General features: G+C 42.7%; 1 protein-coding gene across 2 annotated transcripts in view; it reads right to left on the reverse strand.

Annotated features, from left to right (window-relative positions):
* Window positions 1–2,308: 2,308 nt before the first annotated feature.
* The window catches only part of RSU1 (Ras suppressor protein 1), a 110,338-nt gene continuing 100,122 nt past the window's right edge, over window positions 2,309–12,524 (reverse strand). For both annotated transcript variants that reach the window (XM_075746283.1, XM_075746284.1), the window contains one exon: window positions 2,309–2,779. In XM_075746283.1, coding sequence (XP_075602398.1) covers window positions 2,677–2,779 — 103 coding nt within the window. In that variant the 3' untranslated portion in view covers window positions 2,309–2,676. The remainder of the gene's footprint in view (window positions 2,780–12,524) is intronic.

Genomic DNA, 12,524 nt, shown 5'->3' on the forward strand with positions numbered 1-12,524 from the left:
AGATCATTATCTTATTTTTTCATCTTTCTTTTCAAGAAACGTCTTTTTTCCCCATCTGCCACCATCTTCAGTATAATACTTCTCCCTTTAGGATTTCTTTTATCCTTCTCATCTTTATGCCTTTCACTTATTCTTCCCCAGATCCTTCATTCTTGCTTTTGCTTGTCAAAACTGTGTTTCTTCCTCCTTCATGGGGGAAGAAGTGGGAAGGTTAAGTGGATTTTTTTGCTATGAACACCCAAGAATGCTCCAACCAATACTTCCAAACCCTGCAGAGGAGAGCTTGCATGAGTCTTTCAACACTTTCAAAATTTGCAACAGCAATTAATGAAAGTCTGACTAATGCTTGAATATCAGCAGATTATTTTAAAGCGGTGCTGTAGCTTCCCACCAAAAACATTATCAAGCCTTCCCCAACAAACTTTTATTTTTACACCAGAGACTCAACTCCACACTTTGAAACCCTTGTAGCCCCATAGCAACTTCTCTCTTTCTAAACCCCAAGACACAGAGCAGGTGACAGATGCAGCTCAGACATCACCCGGCCGTGTTCAGCTCTGCCTGGATTTCTGTTGACAGTCATGTCACTACCCCACTCACAGAAAACTATGTCCAGGTGTACCCAGGAAGATTTCAGAAGAGCAGTGAGTCCAGTTTAGCTGGAAGCGAATGTACACAAAATGTCTTCAAGCCTGAAAGTAGGGGTCTAGCCACGGCTGTAGACATCTGCCGGGAGAGCGATGGCTCAGCCCTGTGGGCATTGCCATCCCCGAGGGCTGGGGTAGCATTCGGTGATGGGGAAGGATGCTGGGGGAAGCACCTAGAGCCTCTTCACCCCCCCCCCCCCCACCGATAGATGTGCCCTTGCTATTTATTTTGTTCCACAAGGAATTTGCAAGAGTAGTTTGGGGATCTTCTGACATTTCACTGACATTTCTTCAGGGCTTTTTGTAGCATGGTAATTATTGTCATTAGGTATGCTCACGTGTTAATGCCTACACTACATTTGATTGTGTGCATTCCAGCCGGGGACCAGCTTTTGCTGTGAATTCTTAAAATGCACTCAACCTAGCACCTCCATGGGCCTGTTTCAGCTGGACCTGTTCCCCTAGACATATCACTTAAGGGCTCTGGAAAATCCTCTGCAGAGCCTGCAACAGATAGAATTGACTGTTCCTGACAAGTCTACCATTTTTATTGTTTTCCATCTGCCTACCAAGACTGCCTCATTCTTCTGAAGTACCAAAGACCACTTCAAATATGTCTAAAGCTTGATGCCAACTTCCTAGCCCTGCTTGCCAATTTAAAAAATCTGTTGTGAAATACATGTCAATACATTTACGCCCAGATTAAGGCAACCATGTATTACTTAAAGCCTGGGCTAATCCTAAACACGATCAAGAGGCCGGTGGTGGTAACAGAGTCTTCGGATACAAAATGGCTTTTATTTAAAACCTTTTCTTCTTTTATTGAACACAACAGGCCTGTTTCGACAGTCTGGGCACACCTCCTGGCTTGCTGTCTGGATGGCATCCGAAACTCGGTAACGGGTTGCTCAGGTATGAAATTCATGAAAGCGGCATGGGCAGGGAGGTCCTGACACGAGTGATCTAGGTATGAGTATCTGTTCTCGCTCCTTGAGTTTCCTGGTTAGCTTTTGCTCTGCTAAGACTAAATTGTTTGGAAATCACTGTCTGTAGATTTGAGGTTTTTCTTCCCCACTGGTAAGACCTGAAGCTATATTTCAGATGTTAAACAATTTGTTGTTTAATCACTTCACAACTGCAGCTTCTGAGGTTGGTTGTGGTGCCGGCTTTGTACAGATAAATATAGAACCTGTGGCATTTTCAAAAGCCAGTTGGAACAGCTCTTCAATATAAGCACTTTCACGGCAGAGATTAAATACATTATTTGGGGTTTCTGCCTAAAAAAAAAAAAAAAATCACTTAAAAAAATTGGCAGAAATACCATTTTCTTCAAATGAGAAGGTTCTCTTTCCCCAAATTGAGGCTGGCAATTGGCAGCTCTTTACAAAGACATTTTTTTTTCCTCTCTCCTTTCCCCTACTCCTTGATTTCAAAATAACCTTCAAGGCAAAAAAGCAGGACATAGCAATGTAAAAAAGAAATAGAAACTGATTAAAATTTTTCACTCCTTGAACAGAATGCTTTACATTTTAACTAACTTGTATCAGATAAAATTCTATTGCATTCCTATGCAAGAAATTAACCCACTGCAGGAAACTGGACACAAACATTCCTCAAGAAATTTGCTATTCAGAAGTCTTACTGAAGAAATTGAAACACAATACAAATAAAGACCTTTATTAAAATCACTTGGAATATTATACGAAATTTAATATTGTATAATATAGGTGAAAAAATTATATTAACAGGATGTGATACATGTGAAGAGATGACATTCATATACATATAAACAGAAAAGCTAAAATGTGTTTGACAGTGATACATTAAATGGCTACTTAAATGTGTCCATAATTAGGAGAATATGTAATTTTGTATTCCTTAAGCAATATCTTCTAAAGCTGTATACATAGTAAATTGCTTTTATCTCTTGTGTCTGCTTTCTTATGAGTAACAGGAGATGCATAGAAATATTATAGGCACATGCAAAAGCAATGTAAAAGATATAAAAACAGAGGCAGAAGCCAGAGACTTATTTGTTCTTGGCTGCCAGAGGCTTACGGCTGATCTTCTTTGACTTGTCATTGTTCTTCTTTGGAGGTTCAGGGTTTGCCTGCATGTGTCTGCCATAAAGACTGCAAGAAAATGAGACAAAGAATATTTGTGATACAACCATTACACACAGGCTTTTATTCTGCAACATGTTAAACAATACATCTAGTTACTAGAAATAAAAAAAAGGAAGGCCATTATATTTATTTTGTCTCAATATGCTGAATTTTCTATTAGATCTCATGCTGCAGTCCATAATACTAGGTTTTTCGTGATTTATCAGGAGATTAACATCGGGAAGAGCAGGCCTTTGGAGCGGTGAAGGAGCAATCAGTTTTGCCTTCAGAAACTAGCAACCTTTACTCTGCAGTTATGGGATTAAGGCTCAGAAGGCTGCAAGGATGTGTATTCAAGTCGACAATGACAAAAATTGGGTTGAACTGGAGAGATAGAGTGCCCACTTAGAGCAAAGTGAGCATCGTCCCTAACCAGAAAACCCAAGGGCTTGCTAATGTGACAGAGAGCAATGGTGTCACAGCCGCCTTTGCTGCTCACACATGATTGATAGTACTGGGACAGCTACCAACACATCAATGCCACATTAGTAAGTACCACTGATTAAATGTTGACAAAGTATCCTACAATTAAGATGGCTAGCATTCACAGCGAAGCTAAATAGACTACATGGCTGAGAGGATCTTGCTAAATATCACATAGTAATTAATAGATAATTTATGACTAATCCTGATTAAACTAAATTAAAAACCTACCCAAAATAAACACAGCTCAAACTTAACTTCCCTTATTGACATAAACTGCTTTTTGAAGACGTACTTTGTGGGGGCGTCAGTGTATCTAGAAGGGAACAGAGACAAGCTTTGTTTCTGCTCATTCAGCTGTATAAACACGGGCAATGTTGGCACCAATACTGAGATCCCTCTGAAAGGTGTCCCCCCACTAGTACCTCAGCCTGATGCTGGTGGGTGTCCACCCCAATCCCATACCGGGCTATTGCGAGTCCAGCTAGACACCAACTTCTACCACTGATAGGAATTCCGCTGCTGAAGAGGATAATGGCACCGGTTCCCACAAGAGCCTTCCTTGTGTCATCACTGCCAACTCCACCTTTTGGTGGACTTTGTCAAGGAACAGGACCGATCTATGGGCTTGGCATTGAGCCTTCCTAGAATTGCCTTTTGATGTGTCAAAATCTGGATGGGTAGCTGTCAGCACTGTCGCCACAGAACCTGGGTTCGGCATCTTCACGTGTCTGGGGCACGCAGGTCTCAGCTGCACTGGTCCATCACACACCCCCTCACATGACTCTTCCCCGCTGCAGTCCGTGGTATGCAGGTTGCATGTCTGTCCAGCCCTTGCTACAAACAAGGACCAGGTACAGATCCTTTTGCTATTTTTGCTTAATCATGTTGGGACAGACGTAGTTACTCATGATACGTTGTTTCTTATCCAGAAAGCATGACCTGATATACATTTCTGCAATATATATCAGCCTGAGCAGGTATCTCAGAGATAAAGTGACTTCTTACTTAGAGTGACCTCTTTTAACTTTGCAGGGTAAAACTAATTTCAGCAGAGGATTGGCCCTCCTGCTTCTACAGGGCCTGGTGGACTATGCAGTCAACCATATGCAAGAGACATTGACACAAGGATCCAAAGAGACAGGATCCTTGAATAATCACGCTATAAGGCATGGCTGTGGAGGGGCTATTTATGTCAGATACAGAGAGATTTTAGCTAAGACATATAGAAATTGGGAGGCTAAAAGCTACCATCTGGTCTGAGCTTTATTTTGCTGTATCTGGGGGATACTGCAACCCTGGGGTTCCAGGACTGTGGAATGGGATTAGAGCTAGCAGTAAGGTGGGGTGGAGAGGCAGCACTTGCTTTCACCTCCTCAGCAGCTGCAGTTTTACATCATGCTGCTAAACAGGTTGCTGTCAAGGTGCACTGTATGCAAAACAGCCTTGCTCAAGGAAAATACAACTGTAAACTATGATATTACTTCACCTTACTGAAATTTTATGTGTGCCATCACCTACTGTCAACGAGGGATCAGATGCTGTTTCCTCATGAATGCAGAGAGCCCTGACCCTCTGAGATAACTGCACACTGACTAGCAGCTACAATACACATATTTTTCTTTTCATAAGAGATACAGCCCCAACAGCACAAGGCTATATCTTATCCAAGTATACAGTATGCGTACTAATCAAATATCTATCCTAAATAACTGTCCTGTTTTGGAAGCTGTTAATGAGTTGAGGGAGGGAAGATATGGAAGGAGATGTCTTGGTATCAGGAAATACTATCCTTGTGGAAGAGCACAGAAGTATTTCAGGTGTCCTTCAAGGAGGTTGTCCCATCAGAAACCTATCCAGGGTAGAAAAAGGCAGGGGACAAGAAGCATCTTGTTCTCAACAATACGCAGTGTAGCATTTGAACCACTGTCAGCAATAGTTTTGCAAGTCTGAGAAGTTAGCAACAGAGAATTGGAAATGCATGCTCAAATCTGTGAACACCAAGAGTTAGTTAAATACTACATTAACATTCGAGTTGTTTTTCGGCCCTAGAGAAATAACTCTATGTTGGAGTAGAATGTGAGGTTTTTTCAGGTAATAAGTAAGTAAGTCCCCATTTGGGACTTTAAGCCCTGAATTAACAGACAATCCACAGATCCACTGTATCTGAGCAAAAAGACCGAAGTAGATGGGAGCAGAAGTCTGGTCACTGTTCCGTGCCTTCCACCTCCTGCTGCTCCACAGCTCCTTTGCCTTGTTAGTGCCAACCTGGAGAGGACTAGAATGGCTTTTGTGGTTTTCAGATGCTATATACCTTTTTTTGTTCAGGTTGGTTTAGGCTCCACTTTTTTTGCTTTGGAAACTACCTGAATTTCCGTCTCGGCCAACACTTTTGGCATTCATTCTGTCTCTTGTTTCCCGCTTTCTCAGTACACATGTTCAAGTTTGTGGACTGGTGGAGCTCAGCTTAGGGAGCTTTTTCTGGAGTGAAAGGGTGTGGTGGGAATTCTACTGACTACAGGGATGCTTTTGAAGTGCAGAAACTGAATACTGACAATTCTGAATGAACTTCAGAGTTCTGGGAAAGCCTACTTGGGCAACACCTTCTGACTGTGAAACAAGGTCCAGTCACTGCATGTGTTAAGCAGTAAAAATCCCAACTGACCTGTAAGTATTTTTGATGGTTTTTCTTTGATAGTTGCTCCATACAATATGTAGTGTTGTTGGTGCTCCTGCAATTCCCCTCACCCTATGCAAATACTATGTTAGTAGTAGTAGATGTGCAGAAGTTACAGATGTCTGCAGCACTTTTACATTCTTTTTAGTTACTCTCATGTGCAACCACTTCTATCAGCAAGTGCACTGAAGTTTCATGTGGGAAAATAATTATTTGGTTTGAAATAAGCAAATCAAATATATCTACTTAGGTTTTTCTGGCAAAATTTCAAGGAAGTTTCAGCTGCACATTGCTATCTCAACTGAAGATAAGTGCTCTACAATCTATCACAGTAGTCTGCTTCGCAAAGAGCAAGGATCAGACGTATTTCGATTATATAAGCCTTCACAGACAGGGACTCTCTCTTGTGTTTGCACACATCAAATACAAGGAGACATATGGTGTCACAACAACATTTAAATACAATAATGACTGTGATAATGCCTCTGGAACAGAATTTGCCTTCTGTTACACCAGGGAAAAGAGAATTCACAATTTTCAATGAACTTCTGGTACAACAACAGACACTACTTCTATAGCTCCTAAGGAAAAAAAAAGCCCAGAAAAAAAAACAAAAGAAAAAAACCTAATGGAGCTGACCAGCATGGACAAACAACTATCTGAATTACACCAGAACCTATAACCCTTTGGCTGTAAAGGATGTGGAGTTTAAATATACAGTCCTTAACAATTTTGATACCTGCTGGAAGGATACAGCCACAGAAACCATAGTTTGCACGTGATCACCTGTCAGCCAAGCTGTAGTAACTAACTGTGTACAGGCTCTTGCTTTGGCATCACTGTGAAGTCAAACACGTTAGTCAGAGACACTCGCACACCATCCTAGGCAGCGGAGGTCAGCTTAAGACATGCACACAGAGAATTATGCAGCTCCGCTGATGGACGGTAACGTATTAGGAGATGGCACCTTGACATATCTGTTTGTATGACTAGACCTGACCCTTAGCGAAGGCAGATCGTCTCCATAAACAGACAAAGGAATATTGAGGCAGATCGTGGCTACTGTTTCAAGGCAGATTTGTGAGATAAGTGCTGACACTACATTCACCGCAGCACCTTCACACTTGCTATTTTGGAACATCACCTGTTCACGAGGCTGGTACGGCTCTGAGCAGGACATGACACACACTTCACAGACCGAAACCTCAGCTGAAGAATAAAATCTGGAGTGCAAATAAATATTTCAGATGCTTACGGTTTGCAGCAACAGTCACAAGCTAGTTACTATAACCAGTTCACAAATTGCTGAACCTTTGTAGACTTAGCAGCTACAGTATTGCAGCCTTCTCATTGTTAAAGTGAAAGGGGAGATTAAATACAAGACTGAAAATGCAGAAAGGCCTCAGAGAGAGATCTCCAATTGCTTTATTTCCTTGTATATATTTTTCAAAGCAAATATCTCTCATGAACATAAATGTTTCTTTGTATGCAAATATAAACATAAATGAAATCTCCCTGCATTCTTTATCTGCCCCACTGGAAGTAACAAATGAGAGCACTATGGCTGCTGCAGCAAAACTAACAATATCAAGTGAGAAAGATGCTCATTAAACTTCATCATTCTGCCTACTTTAATGATGCTTTTACTTAATAAAAATTCCCCAAGCAGTTGCAAGGATATTAGGCAAGGTCTTTGGTTATGTATCAGGGGTCTAAGCTGTCACTAGCAAGCATGCAGTTCAGGAGGGGCATTCCCAAGAGGAAAGAATGAATACAGCTTTCTTGTAATAAATTCAGGGAGAATCAATAACCACAGCCTGCCACATTACTTAAGCATTTAGGAAAGTAGGTGATCCTTCTAAATTAAACTACAAATTGGTAAATGTTGCAATTAACAGCATAAGATCAGGCATAGAGCCATGTAACTTGAAAGCGTACAGTCTTGCTACCAAAATCTCTGAATTTAAAAAAGAACCATAGGTAAAATGCAAAAAGTTCAGAAGAGCCACTTTCAAAAACCAACTTCAGCACAATTGCCTCGAATTTTTGTCTCTTGTACAACAAAACACTCACTAGCTGAAGGCTACATGCTCCTGGACATGAAAAGAGTGAATTTGCGTAAGCTAGTGAACTGGTGTAAAGTGTTTGATGGACAAATTGGTTCTCTTGAGTTTAAGCATTTTTAAAGAGGATTTCAAGAATGAGCCATAAGAAATACATTGCTCTCACTTTATGTCTGGAATAGACCTATAGGGTGAGTATGTAGAATGAAAACGATGCACACAGTTAAAGATGATCCTGGAGAGATGCTATCTCCAGGTATGTACTGCAGTCTGAGAAACAGAGGTGAAACGTTCCAGTGCTGCTCACTTTTCCAAAAGCTGGAGCTCAGGGTCAGGCAGGTATTTAATGCTCAGATGCAGCTTCACATATGCGTATTTCCAGTGACATCAACAGGACAGTCCCCAGCCACAGCTGCTGAAGCAGGAGAGGGGAAAGGCTGAATCAGTGGTGACATCACTAGAGACCCAAAGCTGAAAGAAGTGCTTGCAAGACTGATATGTGCTGGTTAGCCTGTATTACAATTCTCAAGCAATTACTTTAAGATGCTTTTGCCCTGGCAGTTTTTGCGTAGCTTATTGCTGCCTCTGGTATCCCCTCGGAGCGACTGAGACGGGCCTTTTCTCCCGTGGGAGCTGCTGACACATCACCTCCTCAAACCACATCTTCTCCTAGGAAGGGACAGATACTGGGGTTTAATTTGCCAGTAACGTACCAGTGAGGGAAAATAGTGGGGGTTAAAATTACTCTGCATGTATCATATTATTTTGGTAGTTTACCAATAATTTATTTTTATTCTCTGTGACATAAGTCGGGTGATTTAAATTAAGAGGAACATTCCATGGGTAAGTGAAACGAGTATCAGGTTTCCTTGCACACTTGGACGGAAGCTGAAGTTTTAGGATTCTTAATAAGGAAGAACAGACAAGAGTGACTCATTTTATTCAGCTAAATTCTTGCCCCTTGTTTGCAAGTGCTCTGAGAGCAGATGGCAGCAGTGTCAGAGATGTTCATCATCTGAAGCTCTCTGCAAGTTTCTTCAAAAAACTCAGCTTTGGCCTGTCATCGGTGTACCAGCTCACTCCCCGTGCTCGGACCCCGCGGCAGCAGTCACTGGCTGAAGGGGGCAGGCGCTGGTGGGGCTGCATGCCTGCTACGCTGCGGGAGCCTCTGGGCTACTGAACCTGCAGCTTTTCATGTGCTGTAAAACTGCTCCAGTATTTTTAGGTCTGTAACAGTTCGTCTTCCTCTGTTGCCCACTCACACTCTGGTTTGCCTAATACTTCAGACTGCCTCAAACCTCCACACCCCAGAGACCAGCCCAAAGACACTCCAAAGTGTAACTACCTGTGATATTTTTCCATTCCCTCCACATGCCCCAATAATCTTCATAACCTTCATAACCTGCACAGTTTGCTTTGGCATCACCTTCCCTAATCCCCCCAAGTCCTCTACTTCTTTCAAAGAGACTGCATCACCAGAAATCTTTAATCCCCTCAAGTGCTTTCTGGGGTCTTAACCCACAGAGGCACTCCGCTGGAGAACTGCTCACCTCTTCCCATCCTGGTTTAGCTCTTTTTGCAGCCAGCTGCACTTTTTGTAGCCCTAATCAGATAAGAAGGAGTGGATTCTGTACAGGTGGAGAGTTAGATACCCAAGCCCATGCTGCAGTCAGTGGAGATCTGGCTAATGAAGCCAGTGGAGTAGAGAGCTTTTTGGGCAATCAAATACAAGTGTCTGCTCTGAGATGCTCAGCTGCTATATTCTGTTACAGATTTTCACCAACCACAGTGGGCAGCTAGCTGACACACGGACACTCACATTTAGGTATTTTAAAATGCTAGATGAAGTCCACCCAAAGCAACCACTCCCTCTCTGTTCCCACTTTGCATGCTCTCACAAGCTGTTAGCTACCTCACATTATAGACTTTGCTGAGTCATACAGTGCAACGTTGACTGACTGTGAATTCCTGCCTAAAACCACTCCAAATCTTAATAAGCAAAAAAATGTATTCTGCCAAAACTGTCCTGAATGTGAATCCTCCAAAATAAGCCCACCCATCCTGTGTGTCTCCTACTGGCTACTTCATCATGCAACTAATTCCCCACAGGGCTCCCTTCTGCCAGATCCGTCAACCCCAGTGTGTCCCCTTTACATTTGTTGTGCCATGTACCTGAAGAAGAGAAAGACTCAACCTCTACGTGCCGTGTTTCCCACCCTCTTTCCCTACAGGTTACTGTCAGAGACGGACCCTGACCAGACGGACCTCTGGCCTGAGCTCTGAGGGTCCCTGTGGTGCTCCTCACAGTAGCATCATCAGTCCTGCCACAATGACACAGCAGCCCAAACGCAGCAGCTGTAAAGGGAATATAGTCCAGTCGGATGGATAAGGAGACACCTCGGGGGAGACGTGTCTGTGTGGGGAGATTTGAGCCGAGGTAACTATGATTTACAAACACCTGCTCTCCTACAGGGCTGGCCATTCCTAGATAATTTTAATTCTGCCAGACATGTCCTCTGCTCTTAAACTGGTTAATTTAATCCCTGCTTTTTTGAACTCACCACCTTGCATGTTAAGGAGAACTAATTTTTTTTTTTCCAGAAAGGAATTCCAAGTAGGTGTTAGGCATTAATATACAGTAATAAAAGAAAGCCTTCTCCTTATATTCTCTGAGGCTAGCAGCCTTTTGAAGCAAGTACTTTAAATGAGAGGCTTGTTAGGGGAGCACAGCTGGAAGCTCATAGAAACCTAGCAAAAAAAAAGTCTTTTTAAAAAGAAAATGTACAGGCCAAGATTTGCAAAACTGGCTAATGACTTTGCGTACTCAACTTGAAAGACCTTACAAGAAATGTGGCTGTTGGCAGAGAGGATATAAAAGCACAGGGAACACCAGCATCTGCTCTCTGAAAGGCAGACCTAGCCAATGCCCAGGGAGCCCAGCACTGAAAATTGCAGCTGTGATACAAAGCCAGAGACACACACAGAGGGGACCTCCATGGAACTATCACAAAGATGGAAAGGAGAGGACGTGCTTATGCTTATTTCTTTAAAAAATAGAGACAAACGCATTAAGATTTCATCTAGAGAACCTATTATGCTGATAAAACAACCCCCAGCCAGCCCAGTATAATGAGTCGGCAACCTGAGCGGACCAGGGAGAGAACGATTCATTTCTGCACGTGGACAGAGTCCTATCAGACTATCCCAATTATGAAGAATTTCTCACCCAGGACTCGCATCTTCAACTGCATCCAGGAGGGCTGATCTCCCTTCTCACGTTCCATTTTGAATGGATCGGTGAGGGGTTCAGCCTGAACATGCAGACCAGTCCCTGGTCCCAGCCCAGGCATGGAGAAACTTCATAGGTCAGAACCTGAAGTCCTCACAGCTGAGAATTCCCGCAGATTGCAGTGGAATATTTTCCCCCTTGTTCTTTTCACAGATCAAGTGGTGCTTTCCCACCATGACCAGAAAAAACAATTTAGTGCCAGATACGGGCATCAGATGCAAACCCTGAGGGCTGAGGTATCCACTAGAACAAATGACATCCTCCACCTAATGAATCAAAAGGAATTAAGAGCCACAGAATCTGCACGAACAGGCTCAGTTTCTTTGGCAGAAGCCAGCACAGGTGGCTGCAGAGAAAAATGCACCAGCAAGAAGGAAAGAGACTACTCAAGTAAGAAAGAAGTGTGTTCTGTTTACTGAAGTCATCTGTATCATCACAACCTTTGTCTTCATGTATTTGTAATGCCATGAGCAACAGTTTGCTCCATTTCACCAAACCATGTTGTGGGGACCATATTCAGAGCCACCTGCATGCTCTCAAACTAACCCTGGACAGGCAGAGAATGCGGTGCAGAAAACAAACTGGCATGCGGCACAGCCATCTTCCTGAGCCAGCTGAACATAGTCGTCTTCATTCTTACGTTATTTTAATGTTGCTGTCCACATGGAGTCCTTTGGGCTTAAGTAAACCAGTGCTCATTTTCCTTTTCGAATGCTACACTAAGGGGCTTGCTGCTCAGATAAATCCCCTTACATAATCTTTATTATTGATTTACTACATGCATTTTGCTGTGCATCTAATTAACATTAAAAAAAAAAAGGGATAACAGAAGGTAAAAATAGCAAGGTGCAAACCAAGGAACTTTAAGTTATTCTACAACTGGCAGGTATGTATTTCTTTCCCAGTAACTAGACAAAGTGTACCAATAAAATGTACAGAAGGGACTCTGGGGAAATACTGATACGTAGGGTCTCTTTTTTCCTCTTTTTTTTTTAAGCAAAACTGAAGTTTTCTGATTAACTGAAGTTAATCTGAGCCTGCTCTGCTGCACACTGAGGATGACCGATTTCACTGGCACTAGCAGGGGGATCATTCAGGGGACCACAATTCTCCGCACGCAGGGTTTATACAGCTGCCCTGCTCTGCTGGGCTGGCTCACCTGCGTCTCCCAGGGTGTCTACCTTCATCATCCCTACCAGCCTGCTGGGCTGGCTGCCTAATGGCTCCTCAAAATAGACACAAAGACCAAACAGTGACATG

The sequence above is a fragment of the Balearica regulorum genome, chromosome 2, assembly GCF_011004875.1.
Source record: "Balearica regulorum gibbericeps isolate bBalReg1 chromosome 2, bBalReg1.pri, whole genome shotgun sequence".
NCBI lineage: Eukaryota > Metazoa > Chordata > Aves > Gruiformes > Gruidae > Balearica > Balearica regulorum.